The sequence below is a fragment of the Corvus hawaiiensis genome, chromosome 25 (genome assembly GCF_020740725.1).
Source record: "Corvus hawaiiensis isolate bCorHaw1 chromosome 25, bCorHaw1.pri.cur, whole genome shotgun sequence".
NCBI lineage: Eukaryota > Metazoa > Chordata > Aves > Passeriformes > Corvidae > Corvus > Corvus hawaiiensis.
Genome location: NC_063237.1, coordinates 4,019,709 through 4,036,456, shown reverse-complemented (window position 1 = coordinate 4,036,456; position 16,748 = coordinate 4,019,709). Strand labels below are relative to the sequence as shown.

At 47.3% G+C, this 16,748-nt stretch overlaps 1 protein-coding gene across 1 annotated transcript in view; it reads right to left on the bottom strand.

Moving 5' to 3' along the window:
• The window catches only part of LOC125338200 (CXADR like membrane protein), a 41,035-nt gene extending 33,586 nt beyond the window's left edge, over nt 1-7,449 (bottom strand). The window contains 2 exon segments of the mRNA XM_048328626.1: nt 6,922-6,962; nt 6,964-7,449. Coding sequence (XP_048184583.1) covers nt 6,922-6,962; nt 6,964-7,067 — 145 coding nt within the window. The 5' untranslated portion in view covers nt 7,068-7,449.
• Nucleotides 7,450-16,748: the final 9,299 nt, after the last annotated feature.

The window sequence follows — 16,748 nt, the reverse complement described above, 5'->3', positions numbered from 1 at the left end:
GAAGCACAAAGGGAATGGGATGGAGTAATTATTTTTTTTTTTAACTCCAGTTCTGAAAAGGCCTCCTCACAGCCCATCCAGGCACTTAGGGAAAGAATCAGCTCGGAGGAACTCACAGCCACAACACACTCCAGGTATTTGCTAGATAGAAAAACTCATTTTTCTTTTTTCATATGCAGCACAAAGTAATTCAGAGACCCAGCACACAGAGCCCAGGATTTCCTTTCTATGAGGTTTCCACCGTGAGTGTGAGTGGAGTTTCTCAGCACATTGTTACCAAAAAGCCATTAATTTGTGATAAATATCTTACTAGAACGTGAGGATAACTCCCTCCAGGTGGCAGGTGAAGGATTTCAGCTTGGTGGATTCGGCTGTTTGTTAGTGATCTGCACATCACTGCTTGTACCCGAGTTTGGGGTCACATCACAAGGAAAATGACTTTAAGTCAGAGCTGCAGAGGTTTTAGACAAGTTCCAAGTGCTCCATCACCGTCAGCAGTGTGCACCCATGTGAGTCTGAGCTCCCTCCTCTCTCAGATGGGCTTTGAATGTTCTCTGGGCAGTATGGCCCTGCTGGAGGGAAGGAAAGCTTTATCTCACCGTGACCCTCCCCACTGCAAAAGCAGCAGCAGGGCTGGGGCAGCCCAAACCCAGCTCGGCCGTGGTCATCCCTTGCCTCTAACTGTGCACGCTCCATTTCAGAACAGTTTCCAGGAGAGCAGCCTCCCTCCTGCCAGGCAATGTCACAAACACACCAGAATTCTCACTGACCTTTTCCTTCCAAAGGCAATTAAACTGCAGGCACTAAGCTGAACTCCAACCTTTCCACCCAGTCAGTCGCATCCACCGAGGGTTCAGCCTCGTTTTCCTGCCACAGAAAAATTCGTGGCAGCTCCCTAGGAGGAGAGAGAGGCTCGAAGCGTGCTGTGATGTGTATTGATCCTTGTGGGACAGCAAATCTGACACCCTGGATCTGGGGCTGGCCCATTAAGGGAAACGCTGAGTTAAACATTTGCCTTTTTCAGCTGCCAAATGATTTCCTGGAGGAAGGGAAGGAGCAGATGAGGACAGGATGGGTTTTGTGGCCTTCTAATCACACTCACCGCCTCAGAGCTGCTCAGTCCTCTTTACAACTTGTTGCAGAGAAGAGACAGAGCTCATTAAGGAGTCAGATAAATAAACCAAGGTACCAAGGTGGGGCTGAGGAGAGCCTGGCCTGGTGCCCACCCTCCTTCCCTAGGACTGGGATATTTCTGGGAAGAAGGAGCAGCTTTATCCTGGGTTGATAGCCCGGTGTGGAGCTCCAGGTGCCTGTTACATTCACCTTCCCTGTACTTTGCCCAAGGAAACACATTTTAGCCTTGGCTGGCAGAGGTGGCTGTCACTCCCTGAGCAATGCTGAAGGGAGGAGAGAGTGCAGGAGAGGAACAAGCTGGAATTCAGCCTCGTGCCTGTTGACTTTTCACACATTTTCCATTGTGGTGCTTCCTGCCCCGCCGTTCCTGCATCCTGCACTGTCCTGTCATTCGAGTCTCTATTCACAGACCTCCCTGACCTGACTTCACCCTTGACTTTTTGCCGGGCTGCTTCTGTAAACCAACCATTTCTAAAAACAGATGAAGACACAGCTTTGGGGGGGAAAAAAAAAAGGCAACAAAGCCCAACCAAAACAGACCCATTCATCTTTTCAACAAGGCACCACCAAGCTCCCTCTGCACCCAGAGCAGCCTCTTCTGTAGCACACAGGATGTGCACAGTAAAACCCATTTCAGAGGCACAAACACTGCCTGCAGCCTGGGCTAACACAGGGCATTGTTAAATTGGAAATACGAGGTGCATTTTTACTAACTCTGTGGGGGAAAGGCATAGGAAGCAGCTTGCAGCACCCTGTTTTATTGTTACTCCACACAGTTTTTAGTCCAGTGTAACAAAGGATCAAACACAAAAGATTTTCCAAATACATTTAAGGCTGGCAGAGTGACTGTTTGCATCTCTTTCCAGTTCTGAAAATGGACAAATCCCAGATTGCAAACCTGCTGAATCCCCTACAAAACCCTGTGTTTGCCTGGAGGAGAACAGGGGCGTTTGTTGTGATCCCGAGGATAAACACCAGGATATCTCCGAGCCAGTTGTGCAATGGCATTTCTGGGAAGGAGCTTTTGCTGCTCTTACACAAAATGTCCCTCTGAAGTGGGTCAGGGCCGCCCCAAAATCCAACCACTAATTCTATGTGGAGGAGACAAGGCCAGGGTGGGTACAAAGGCAAAACACCACTTGTTTTCCATGGGAAATTCAGAAAAGTTGCCTTCCCTCAGGCTCTATTTCCCATAAAAATGAATTCATCTCCACAGTTTTGGCACACTGCTTTTCCTCTCTCTGGCAGGTTACTCTTTTCTCCCTTGTCTTCCTCGTGGTAAAATGGAAAAAGAAGAAAGGATAAAAAAAACCCCTCCAAAATAAACTCTTGGTTTTTAGATGTTAAAAATCCCAACTATTTCATATAAAACAAAGCACCACTAGAGAAAAACAAGCAATTTATCATCAAGTGTCCTGACAGCAAATATTTGATGCAAACCATCCCTGGCTTTGGAAGAATTGGAGTGTCTCACAGGAAGTGTTAACCCTGATATTCTGCCAGAGAGCAACTCTGCTGTGTCTGGCTCCTTTGAATTCCCCCTGGAGTGCCAAATAGATCCTCTGCTTCCCTTTCCTCAGGTATTCCCAGAGCAGTGTTCTAATAAAGAGCTCTTTGCCCTGGCCTAGAATTAAATCCACACTCCTCTACCAGGCTGAACATCTCACACCGTTGATGTTTTGTTGCCTGCCCTTGGAATTTGAGAGGAATTACTATCAATCCCATGAAGCTGTCCTATGGAGAACAGTCCTTTTTTTAAGCTAAATACACAGCCAGGTTCCCTGCGTTCCTTCAGATGCCAGGGACAAAGAGGAAGTGAAATCAAGACACGAAAGTCACACACAAAACCCCTTTTCACAGCTGCAGGTTGGTTTTTCACACCACTCCTGAGCCAAGGATTTTGCTGAATGTTGTAAGAACGTGGGGGCAAAGCCCTTGTAACACCAACCTTCAACATCATGAAATGGCCAAAAGCAAGAGAAGGAGCCGGAGAAAACTAGAAAATAGCAAATATTTTATATATTCTAGTTATGACTGAGGAATTTTGGAAATATCTGGAAAATGAGCAGAAGCAGAGATCCACAAGCTTCGTTTTAAGCAATGTGAAAACTGTCTCCTTTGGAAAATCAGTAGGAATAAAGGTCCACAAAGTTTGTCTTAAGCAACCTGAAATCTGTCTCCTTTAGTTTTTACTCCTGGAAGATCAGCAGGAAACAAAGGTCCACAAGCTTTGTTTGAAGCAACCTGAAAATTGTCTCCTTTGGTTTCTACTGGTTCTGGGAAATAAAGATGCACAAGCTTTGTTTGAAGCAACCTGAAATGTGTCTCCTCTGGTTTCCACTACTCCCAGGCAGCAGCAGCCCATTAAATCCACAATTCCCAGCGAGCTCACCGGGAGCGGGAGCGCCTTTAAAAAACAAACACCGCAGTGGGTTTTGCTTTGCTGCGGCGTAGGATAGAAGGGTTTAGGGAACAGGATCCCGAGGACAGGGCACCCTGCAGGTTTGCTGAGCTCCCAGAGCAGCAATAGACAGGGTTTTACACCAGAGCACAGCCCCAGGCAGCCCCAGCACTGCTCAGCGCAGCTGCTCCCGCATCATCTCGGATTTCCCAGCTACCAGCCCGTGGATACCTGGGCAAATGCCGGCTGTCAGAGCCGATTCCTCATGCCAGCAGGCCCTGCAAGGAGCTGCTCCATAACCTTTTTCCCGGTGCAGTGAGACAGGAGGAGTCTGGGTGCTCAGTGCAGCGGCTGCAGCCCCCTGGGACAGCGCTGAAAGAGACTCCTCGACCTCGGAGCGTGGAGGGCAGAGCTGAGCCACACAGGAGGCACTTTTTGCTCTCAACACCACCCCAGAATGACACCCCAGCTCCCACTGAGCACATCTCTGTCAGACAGTCTCTACTGAGGTGATTATTTCACGGGCATTGTGGGGGATGACCCCTAACACTGCTGGAAAGGGTCACTGCCCACAGCAGGACGTCAGGAAGGTGGCTGAGTGATTTGGGCTGGCACATCTCCTGCTTTGATCCCTGAACCCAGCAGTTCCTGCAGGGCAGAGCACTCACACCAGCCTAAAACTAAAGAAAAAAGCACACGAAACCAGTGACAAAGCCAGGCATACAAATAATCACAGTTCTGATGACGAAAAAATCAGCTTTTTCTTTGAATGGAAGGGCCATTAAAAGATTCATGACTGACCTGGAGTGGGGCAAAGGCAGAAGAGAATTCCCATCCCATAAAATTTAAACTGAATTCAGAAGCACATTTAAATGAAAGCATTGGCTACTTCTTTACTGGGTGAAAAATGCAACGTTCTATTATGAACTTTTTCTACTCAGAAATGAAGAAACGCTTCAAAATTCTGCTTTTCAAGGGTGCAGTGTGCTACAAAGGGAGTTTGTGACACCTGATTCTCAGTCCTCAGCCGGTCACAATCGTGTCACATTTACAGGTAGACCCACATGAGCATTCCACACCTTCCCCTCCTCACTTCCCTGCCTCCTTTCCCCACCCTCTGCTGGCAAAGTGAGCCTGGCCATGCACTTGTCCACACTCAGCAAAGTCTTTCATCTTGTCTTGTTTTAATAAAGCTTCCTTCAAACAGACTGGCTCCTGTTTCCTGTCTTCTCACACAGCTGCTCGTGTGCCCCAGAGAGGTAAACAGTGGAAAAGACAAGAATTGTGCATATTAGCCACGTTATTGGGATGTTTAATGATGAAAACCCAAACCTTCCTTTCAGGGCTTCTCTAAACCCTTTTCTTTCCACCTTAGTCTTCACTTTATCAGCAAAAAAAAAAAAACAAAAACAAAAAAAAAACCAAAAACAAAAAAAAAAAAACAGCAAGACATCACTGGCAGTTCTGTACTTTTTTACAGCAGAAAATCCAGGCTTTAGCCAGCAAATCAGACTCCCCAGCCTCCTTGTGTTCAGGAGGATTGAGGAACGGGGAACCAAAACACTTCCTTACTTTTCCCTGGACTTGCTTCTAGTATTGGTGAATGAAGCTGGACAAGGAGCAGAAAGACCAAGTCCTCTACTGTCAAGGCAGGTGAAGCTCGGGGGGCTTTCAGTGACCACTGTAGGACCAGGAAACAAAACATTCCAGGCTTTGCTCTGAGTTTTGAAGCCGATTCTCCCCTCACCAGTGCTTGGACAAGACAGGCTGAGGAACCTGACTCCAGGTGAGGGGCAAAGTGTCTTTTGCTGGGCATTCCTGTGTTCCTGCCACAGTGGAGATGCACAAGATATATTGATAAAGCCAATTGTGTTTTACAGATAAAAGCAGCAAAGCTATCATTATATTACAGCCACAACCATCTTTCCTGTGGCAACAGTTTGTTCCTTTGGCTCCAAACCTTCAACATATTGGGATAATCAGCAGCTGAATAGGATCAAAGACTTCAATTCCCATTGTCTCCATCAGCAAGGTGAGCAACCAACCCTTCTGTCTCCCAAATTCCCACAGAGCCGCTTCCTGAAGGGCTGAGCAGCCCCTGGCAGGAGCTGAGCTGCTCCCAACCCTGCTCCCTCATCTCCTGGAGTCCCCCCTTCAAGCACTCCCCACCACAGAGAGGCACAAGTGGCCAGAGCAGATGTGCAGGGGCACAAAGTGCTGCCTGCCCTCCCCAGACCCTCCAGCCCATCCAAACCCCATTACATCCCTGCAGCTCCAACCTTTGCTAACAGCAAAAGCCACTTCTGTGTTTACCAGCAGCTGTAGCAATGCTGGGTTTCAGATCACCAAACATCCCTCTCTAGTCCACACTCCACACCTGGGAGGCTTAAACTGGGCTGTCCCTGCGACAGTTCTTTAAAGCTGTTTAAAAATCCTGTTCTGCCTGTCCCCCATGCGCTGGTGCTCAGCTCCTCCCCGGGAAGCAGAGACCAGCCCACTTCCTCACACCTGTACCCAGGTTCCCGGCACACAGGAAGCCCTGGAACTCCCCGTCTTTGCCCAGCCAGGGCAGGGGGCTGGGCTGGTGCCTGTCAGCAGGACGTGGTGAGCAGGAGGGAGGCAGGAGCTCCCTCCTCACCTGGCAGTGCCCCTGGAGGAGCAGGAGCCCGGCTGCTCCTGAGCCAGGGTGGGCGAGGAGCCCCTTGAGACACCTTAGGGCTGCCAACTCTTTTCTCCACAGCCCGTGGCTTTAACAAACAGCTCTCCAGCTTTCCTTCACTCTCCTTTTCCTTCTCTTTTTCCATTCTCTGCTCCTCTCAACAAATCAGCCCCTCTCTCTTTTCTTTCCCTCCTTCCAGCAGCCCTTCCTCGCATCCCTTTCTCCCCCAACTCCTCCCGCCTGCACTCCAACACATCTGTTTCTAATCTTAGCCATCCATTGGAAACAATAACCCCTTTTTATTTTCAAGATCTGAACGCTGAGTGCCCAAGCGAATCAACACAGTTACACAAATTTGACACTCTGCCTGAAACAAAGACATTTTATTCACCTTGTTTCGCCGGAGAGGTCCAAGCCCTTCTCTCCTTTATCCCTGAAAAGCGCTGCCCTCTTTAAACAAAAAACACACGTTCCCAAACGAGTCTGTTTAACCACCACTTTTTAAAATTAACCCGGATATTCAGAGGTCTCTGGCTGTCAACCTGCTCATAAAGCGACCAGAAAAGGGTCAGAACTCAAACACCACTGAAATTACAGTTTTCCATAAAAGTTTTCTCCTTACAAACCCCTTTTCTCCAACTCACCAGAAATGAATTTCAGGCACACGGAGCAGGCTCGTGGAAGTTTGATTAAATAAAAAGCGAGCAACACCAAAAAGCCAACCTACCTAAAAAGAGGATTGAAAATGCAGACATTCCGTCTCCCAGCAAGAGGGACTTTTCCTCCCTTTCTCTTCCTTTCTCCCAAGAACGGCAGGCAGACCTGCACAGGATTCAAAGGAACGCCTCTGGAATGCACTGAGTGTAATTGCATCCATGTGCCAGAAAAATAACCAACTTCACTCTTTCTTCCCTCCTGCTATTCATCTCCCGGTCCATCTTCCATCCAGATCCAGCCAGAGCTTTTTTTTTTTCTTTGGGATCTCCGGGGCTGCGAATTCAGGGCCCTGGGAGTTTCTGGGGGAGAAGAGGCAGAGGCAGCACAGCGAGGACTTCACATCCACGGCAGCACAGAACAATTTTGCCTGTCTGGAGAGGAGAGAAGCAGGGGGAAAACACTGAGCTCAATGTTCACCACATGGCTGCCTCCCACCAGAGCCCCTCCCTGCCATCAGCTGGGATTAATAGTGAAGACCAGTCATGTGGGTGAGGTAGAGCTGATTTCTAGCAAGCATATAGATATTTAAAAGAGAAACAAGAGGATTTTTCCAGTGGCAAAACAGTTAAGTTTGGAGGCAGCAAAAAAAAAAAAAAAAAAAAAAAAAAAAAAAAAAAAAAATCCAGCATGGAAAAAAAAAATCAGATTCGTCACTCAGGGGTTGGAGGGAGACTCTTGGAAAAAGCACACCCGCTCCTCAGGAGGATAAACACGCTCCCCTGTATGTGTTAGCTTTGGGGTCTTTTCTGCACTGGAAATTGGAGGTTTTAGGCTTGCTGGAACGCTCGCTCTGCCTGCTTCGTGGTTTTCTTTTTGCGTTTTCAGGAGAGAAAGAAAAGCCCTGCAAACGGAGTCAATTTCCCGTTGTAGCTGTGCTTCACCGGTGAGGGGAAAGCCCAATCAAGCAGAAATTGGTTGCTGTGGGGTGCGAATTTTAACTCCCTCCCAAAGGGCACTTTAAGGCACACAGAGAGACCTTTACAGCCCATCTTCAGCCTTGCCCTCGTGCAGGGGAGCAAGTTTTTTAAAATTACCTCAGATACCCCATAAAGAAACGCCCATCACACACAGCAGGAGGTGAATAAAGCAGATTCACCCACCTTGGTGATGAGGGAAAGCCTTGGAATACAGCGCAACAATTCTTCCCCTTATAACAGTTATGGAAGTGTTTGTACAGCCTCAAGGAAAGCAGCAAACCGTGGGCAAGGCTGCCAGCCTGTGGTTTGGGACATCACACTCTGCTTTTCCAAGCTTTCTTTCCTTTCCCTGTGTAACTCCACCTACACACAATTTATACTCTCCCCATAAAATCAGGGATAAAATCCTGCTCTGCCTCTCCAGGGATGAAAACAAACCCCGTGCAGAGCCAGGAGCTGGACTCAGTGATTCTTTTGGTCGCCTTCAGTTCAGGATATTCTATTTTTCATGAAATACAGAAATATTTATGAAGCCCTCAGCGAGGGGCACAACTCTTGGAAGCTCCGTAGGAGTCTGGTACCTTTAGTGCTCATGACAGAGCTCTGCAGGCATTTATGGGAAGACAACAAACAGTGAACAAAATCAACCCCTAGATCCAGATAGTTCCAGAGAGAATAACAGGGATAAAAATTATCCTTCTGCCCCCAGTTTCATTAAAGTTTTATTTGCCCCTCCCAGCCTCAGATGGAGACAAGAGCAGCATTTGGCACCTCCCCTCCAGAAGCGATTTCCCCTCTGTATCACGATGTTTTAAACAGCGTTTTCATCTCATACAGATTGACTATCCACATCTAACCCGGATTAGGTGAATATCCCACTTCCCACAGAGCAGCTCTGTCCATCCCACCGAACCAAAGCCCAAGAGCAGATTCCTCCAGAACTTTTCCCCACACCCTTGACCAAACCTGCTGCTGGTTTCCTTAATGAAGGGACCTAAACCCCCCCTTGAACCTCAGTGCAGGACGTGAATCAATGGAGAAAAATTCATTTAATGCCTCCCCCGCTCTGCAGGCCGGGCAGCACCGAGCTTGTCTCTGTGCATTACAAGTGTGACAGAAGACATCCCGGGCTCTGCTGTGAACTCCCAGCGTCCTGGTGGCTTTAACAGAACCAATTCCTCCCCGGGGAGGTGGAGAGGAGCGCTGGCACCCTGCACCGCCTGCCCAGCCTCCCCCAGCCCCACGGAGCCCGGCTGGGCAGGGCGAGGAGGATGGAGGATGGAGGGTGGAAGGGGAGGCTGTGCCTGCAAGATCTCCCCTTCCTCATCCCATTCCACAGCCTGATCCCACATCAGCTCCTCCTCTGGGGTGCGCTGGGGATTCTCCTTCTGTTTTTTGGTTTCTGCAGCAGTTCCAGTGAGGGCACAAACAGGGACACAGGTGCTGCTCACCCACACGTCCTCTCTTTGCTGGTTGTGGCTGGGGGAAAAGCTCCTCCCTGCAGCATTTTGTTTTTCCAGGAGTGGAGAATTTCTTCTGGGAGGTTTGTGACAGCTCTCACCTGGTGCTGCACCCAGCGTGGGAGATGGATCAGGAATTCTCACCAGGAAGAACCGGGAAAGAGAAACTGATGTTGGAGATAAGCTTTAAAGAAAAAATTTTGTAGAAACCTTGGTAAACTGAGTTAGTTTTTCAGAATTTCAGAGTTCCTGTACTGCTGTTGACAGACCCCAACTTTTAAATTCAGATTAAAACACCTGGATACAAAAATCTGCAGAAATCCTCTTGGGCCAGACCAGGTTTTGTGGACCTGTCTCAGTTTCAGTCCCTTGACATTTGGATGCTCAAACCTTTCAGAAAACACACTCCCTTAAATCTTAAATCTTAAAAAGTCTCACATCCCAAGGACCTGCCCAACACCCTTTAGCTTGTTTTTATACCTCACCTAGCATGTGTGGGGACTCTTTCTCTAATCCCAACGGATTTTTTTGTGCATCAATTTATCTCTTTCACCTTGTTCTTCCTCCTCCAGGGAAACTCCTCCTTGAGCCCGAGTTGTCCCCCAGTGCTGCAGAGCTGCTCATTCTCTTCTTAGTGGTGTTTTAATGTCCCCATCACCCAAAATACATCCAAAAGCTACATTTTCTCCCCAAAACTCCCACTATTGCTGCTCAGCTCCCCCCTGCTGCTGATTCAATCATTGTTATCTCTTCTCCAAGGCTCCCTATATCAACTTATCTCACTCAGTTTAAATGATCTGAGCAGCTCCTTGATACAGTCAGTGAAAGAACAAAATTCATTCATCACTTTGAATCTCCTGAGCAAAATCCCCTTCTGTTCTGTTTTTGGGGTTGCAACTGAAAAAAAAAAAACCCACCAAAAACACAGGGGAAAAACCCCAAATGACACAAATAAAACTCAAAACAGACAACAAAAAACGTTGGGGGGGGAAATCAAACCCTTCACACAGATTCCTTTTCACAATAAGCCACTGGAGGAAAGGCTGCTTTATCTTTTGTGGGAGCCAGACAGTGCCTTGTAAAGCAGTTGTTGTTCAAGGAGCTCTCCTCTCCCGGCCAGGCTTCAGTCATTGATTAGAAAAGCACGATCAGTCATTTAGTATCAGTGAGAAAATCTCCCTTCAATGAGGCTTAGCACTCCTGGGGTCAGTAAATGTATTTGAGGAAAAGAAAACAACTGAAGAGCTCTTTAAAGCTCCAGCTCAGAGCCTCAGGTTTATTTCTGTTTGTTTTAGGGGAAAACACCCCTGTTATTTTTTCACAGTCTTGTTTTCCTCTGTGAGGCTGTAACTCAGTAGAGTCAAAGGAAATAGTTCCTCACACCCAAAAAGAGCATCTTTAATCTCCTAACTTCATGCTGGTGCTTCAAAACCAAAGAACTGAGCACAAACTACTCACACTGAATTTTTGCTACAAAGCAAACCAGGTCAAAACCGACAAGGTTCAATTTTTATCACCATAAAAATCTTTAAATATTTTTACAACAAGGCCTTTGTTTACAAGCCAAGCTCTAAGAACACTCCTGAGAAGAAAACATCACCCACTGGTCTAAAAAATGCACCGAGGCATGACAAGCAAACAATAATTTCTCTTTACCTTCAAGTTTCAGGCCCCAGCTATAAGAAAAAAAGGTAAGGTTACACAGGAATGCAGGTGTGGAGTGCAGGGGATTGAACAGGGAGGGTCAGGGGACAAGTGGCAAAGCTATGGAAGAAAAAATGTAATGGCGTGTAAGCTTGAAGATCTTAATTCTTTTATTAATTAATTGATGAATGGATATATAATAATATTAGAAAGTGTTGGAGGAAAAGCTGAATACACTGGCTAGGAAGAAGTATTTATGTGGAAGTAATGGCTCTGAAAAAGATAAATTATTTGTTTCTTTTAGTGCAAGGGAAGTAAATCCTTGGGTTTTTTAATACTCTGAAATCACTTTTTTCTACGTACGGTTTCTGTGTGCTGGGGAAGGGTTTGAGTGCATAAACTGAACTTCAGTGAGAGTAAAATACAGGAAAACATAGAAAGGGAGAAGCTGAAGAAGGATTGAGTGAGATTGCTTAGGTGTCCCTGTGCCTAAACCTCAGCTTAAGGAGGTTTGCGTGGCTGAGGAGCTTTTCTTGTGACTTCTGAGCATGAACAGTTTCATTCTGATGGTGAATTAAATTAATAATTAATAATTAAAGACGCTGCTCCTCGGGTTGGTGCAGCTTTCTGCCGGAGAAATGAGGGAAGACAAAGATGCTGCTCTTAGGTTCAACTGCTAAAATCCCTTTTCCCAGCTTTTCCTTATTTCTCTGAGCTGGGAGTGGCTTTGTCACTCAGCACTTTGGGGCTGAGAGATGGCCCCAAGCCTTCCTGCAGGCCCTGCCACCGACCTGCTCTGTGAAACTCAGCACCTGGCACCTTCTCTTTCCCATTTTTCTTCTTTTTACCCTTACAGCAAATGTTTAAACCTTTTTAAATGAAAAGTGTTGCAGGTACCAGGTGAACTCTGAGTTTTCCTTTCAGGATTCAACAAATATTTTGACACTTTAACTGTTAATTGAAAGTTTCTTGTGAACAAAATTATAATAATGCTCTAAAATTGCAAGCCACAATGTGCTTCTGAGCTGCCTTCAGGTAACTTCTGTCCAGCTTCTCCCTTCTAAACTCTCCTCTGGTAAACAGCTGACTGAAGTTTACATTCCTGACCCCTTCCATCACAGGATGCAGTTTGTGGGACAGGCTTTTGCCTGCTGCCTATAGGAAAATAAATCCTTTGCTTTGGTTAGCAGAATGTGAAATGTTTTGTTTAACGAATGATTTCGCTCTCAATATTAAAAGATATTGTTTAGAAGTGCTGACCTTGAAAAGAAGTATCTTGGAAAACAGAGAAATAAAGGGAGGGAAGGGACTTTATGAACTTGCTGTCAATGTCCTGAGCCCCACTCTGCTTCTCTTGTATTTCTCATTTATTCAGCCTTAGGGAAGGGGAGAGGAGGATCCAGGAGGTCATTTCCCCGTGGGAATGGTCACTGTGTGATTCCCACAAGCCTGCTCTCTTCACTTCTCCTCTCTCTGTGTTTAATTGTGCTGCTCACCACTAATGTAACTGCTCTATTTAATTACTGCAAACCAGGGTTTGGAGTCCTGTTGCACTAATAAATAAAGGAGGACAACTCTCTGTAGGTAACCTGAGGCATTTCATTAAGGATTTCATTAAATCCCTGTGATTTGGGGGTGCCTGACCTAGGGAAACTCAGATTTTTGATTTTTAAGGAAGGTAACCACAAATGGGAGGCCTCCAGCCTGCTCAAAAACAACTGTGTCCATTATAAAATCCTGATTTTCAGCCTTGTCATTAATGGGTTTGGGTGTCCATATGCTCCAAAACCTGCTGGAGCTCCTGCGGGGGCCTGGACACTCTTCCGTGTGCAAAGATGTTGTTGTACACTCACGCATAGCTGAGCTACATCATCCCTCAGCCTCTCTGCTGCAGCTTGCTCCAGGCAAACGTCCTGTGAGGTTATGTTTAAATAATGCCATCTAAGATCATCATTTAACATATATTACTAATTTAATGTGAAGTGGAAGGAGTGAGGGTTCCCAGACCTGCTCTTTCAGCTCCTATCAGGATGCCAGAGTGGTCACTGGGGCTGTGACACCGACTCTGGGTGGCTGAAAGACACTTGGGAAGCTTCCTGCTCACTTGCTAAACCTCTCCTGACAGTCCCAGTTGCACCAGTCAAAGGCATTTAAACCCAGAGGACACTGGAGAAGAGAGAGGAAATCTTGAATGAGCACGAGGGGCAGGGGCCATGGGATCTGTGATGTGGGTGATGCTCTTAGAAGTTTCCCTTACAGCCCTGCCTGTGTTTCAGGACTGGATGAAATTCTACCCTGTCCCTCAGAAGGGCTGGAACAGGGGGATGAAAAAGGCAGGAACACAGCAGGAAATGCTTCTTCTCTTCCCCGGTGCTCCCATGTTCTCCTCTGTGGGCTGAGCAAATTGTTTGGGCATCGGGGGTGGCCTGGAAGAACCGGGACTGTGGTTAGTAGGAATAATGGGATAATTGCTCAGGCCAGGGCAGCAGGGAGCAGTTGCTTTCCTCCCAGGAGGCAGGATCTGAGCAGGAGCTGTCCCTCCTGCCCCTGGCAGGCTCCTGTCTGCTCTGGTTCAACAGGAACATCTCTTCTGACACCGGATCCATTTCTCATCTCATCTCCTCCGAGGCACTGGAGCCAGGTTCCTGCTGGAATTTCCATTTAAGATCAATGTGCTGGACTGATCCATCCAGTGCCATTCATGTTTTGAAGGAATCCTATTCCCTCTTTTTGCTTCTTAATATGGATCTGCTAAATCTCAGTCCAGAGTTCCTGTTCTGTTCCTCGCTTCCTCCCACCTCCTGTGACCATTCCTGGGAGGTGGCACGGGTTCAAGGATTTGGAAAAGCCCTACCCATGCTGTGAATTAATCATTATTAAATGAATATTTCTCCAAGGTCTTCCTGGCTACCTGAAGCTGGATTGCTGTGGATTACAAGGAGTTTAGTCAGAGCAGATAACCAAGACGAGTTTGCTCCTCATTCTTGGTAGCCAAAGACGACAGCCCAGCATCTCGAAGGAAGCCAATTTTCATGGTCCCAGCAGAAAGGAAAGAAGCAGAAGGATCTCCTTCCCCTGTGCACAGAAATATTCATGAGGATGTTGAGATTGCTAGACTGGAGTGAGAGCACTCCATCAATAAATAAAGAGCATCAGTATCTTATGAAATTACTGAGGAAAGAATGACATCTCTTTTGCTTTTATTTCCTTCTGTTTCAGAACATTCCAGTTATAACATTCAGCTCCAAATGGCACTTGGAGCACGATTCTGAGGACTGGATTAAAATAGGGAATTTGTGTTGTGCTAAAGGAACCCATTAAGCTGAGAGGAGGATGAGCAGCTGCGTGAGCCTGCCCTGAACCCTCTCCATGGGCACTGCCATGCCCGAGTCAGGGCATCCAGACCTGCCAGGCAGCTCAATCCGGGCTGGAGAGTCCTGGAGGGATATGAGGGCAGCAGGATGAGCCCATGCAGGGAAGGAAGCAGAGCGAGCTGGTGGATTTTCCACGTGCTCTCAGGGATGGTAGCTGTGGCAGAACAGAAACCCTATTTCTTTCAGAAGGATTAAGGTTTTTTAAAAGTATTTAGTCCAGTACTAATTAGGAGCTGAGCCTTATTTAGTGTGCTATCTGGTCAAATCTTGCTCTAATCGTGCCACCATTGTTCTATCTTGTACAGATAATGAGGGAACCATTTTCCAACTATTCTGTTGCTGAGTTTCCTTCAAGAATTACTTTTTCCTTCCAGATTTCCATGTCTGAGTGATCTCATTGTTGTCTAGTAAGATTTAGGCAGCCTACAGGCTGTTGATTGAGCCCTAATCAGAAATTCATCACCTCCAAGGCAGCATTATTTTAATTTGGAATTGTCTGCTTTTCTTGTAGGTTGGTGGCACTGCCCTGATTTTGTGGCTCCTTTCTGAGGAGGAATTCTGCTCTTTCAGGTCTTCAGTCAGTGCCTCCTCTGCTGGGCTGGAGATCTTGATCTCTGGGAGGGAATTGGGCAGGGAACCCAAGCGTTTCCATGCGATTCACTTCTAATCCAAATGTATTTAAACCTAAAACTGAGCAGCCTCTGTACAAATGTGGAATATACCCAATAATTTTCTGGCTCTAAGAAGCTCTCATAGATCCTTAGATGCTTCCCCCCCCACCCCGTTTGCAGCACAAAAAAGCTCTGGAATTGCTGATATACAGCAGAGCAGGAGGCTGTTCACTTTCTGTATGTGCAGCCCAGGCTGGGAAGGGCTAAAATGCACAATCCTATAGATTTGGGAACAAACCAGACTTTTTCCAGCTGAGATCCTCCCCTTGAAGGCTGCAAAGGGCATTTGAGAGCTGTTAAATATCTGTGAAGTGGAAGTTCCTGCAGTGGCATCGCATCCATCTCCTGAAATGGGCTGGTTGTTCTTGTGGAGGAATTGCAGAGGGCACAGGAGAATCCCATCAGGATTGGGTCCTGGGCTCCCAAATACCCCCTGAGAGGCAGAAATCCTGTTCTGTTCCCCTCCATCTCCTGCAATGAGCTGGCTGTTCTTGTGAAGGAATTGCAGAAGGCACAGCCTGCCCCATTCCTGGCGAGGAGAATCCCATCAGGATTGGGTCCTGGGCTCCCAAATACCCACGGGGAGCAGAAATCCTGGCTGTGGGGGCGGAGTGCAGCTCTCCTGGGGAGGGTTATCCCTGGAAAAGCGATGCTGATGAGCGCAGCTGCGGTGGTGCAACCCTGCAGCAGGGGAGGGAGGGGTTTGGCAGGCAGCTCCTGTTCGGAATGACTTTACCTGAGGTAATCTTTTCCGCCAGGCTGGCTCTGACATTAAAAATGGAAGAGGCCAGGGACATTTTCCACCCAAAGCTCAATGGAAAGTGGCAGGTGTCAGATTTTTGCAAATTTCTTTCTCTTAACTCAGAGGCTTCTGCTGACAGGGACGTGAAGGCTCCAACCTGGAAAAGCTCCAAACTCAAAAATTTTTCGCGACCAGCTTAAAATGCAAAATATTTTTAAAAGGTGGAGGGGAGGGGAAAGGACAGAGAGGTCAAAAGGAATGGAAGTTGTTCGGTGTGGGGGAGAAACGTGGTTTGTACACTGCAGGCAGCTGGAGAGGCTCACTGCTGGTACGCACTCAGAACACGGTGCCTTTGCCAGGAACACGGAATGGGAGCAGGATTTTCCTTCTCCTGTCATTGGAGTGCACATGGAGCAAGCTGCTCACCAGGCAGGCCCTTTGGCTCACCCCTCCGGGGTTACCAGCTGCACCTTCTTTTGTTTGCTGGCTCCAAACTCGTGTATCCTGTGTGTAAGACGATGCTCAGTATCACTGCTCTGCCATCAGCTGAGGAACAGATGCTGCGAGAAAGCGGATCCCAAATTTCGGTGACTCATTTCCTGCCGCTAACAGATACTTGACAGATCTGTCTTGGGCAGCACTCGTGTCTTTTGTCATGGCAATAAATTTCAGGGAATTAATCAACCCTGCGAACGATGACTTGGATGAGAGGGAGTCTTTTAGGACTTGAGGCATGTGATGAAGATAATCTGCTGGAACCAGCTGCAGGGTGATAGTTATTCCTGCTGTGATTGCAGAGTTCGGAGTGTGAATGGGAGGCATCCAATCCTTGGGGATTCTCCCCATTAGCTGCTGTTCAAACCAGGCCAGGCTTGATGTCAGCTCTCAGGCAGCCGCTTGGAAGGAGTGTGTAAATTCCCACCTGGGAGGGAGTGCTCTTCCCTCTCCAGCTCCCACTGGTGCTGCCTTAGAGGAGTAAAATCAAACATTAAACCTTTGATTTAAGAGATGTATAAAGCTGAGATGTAA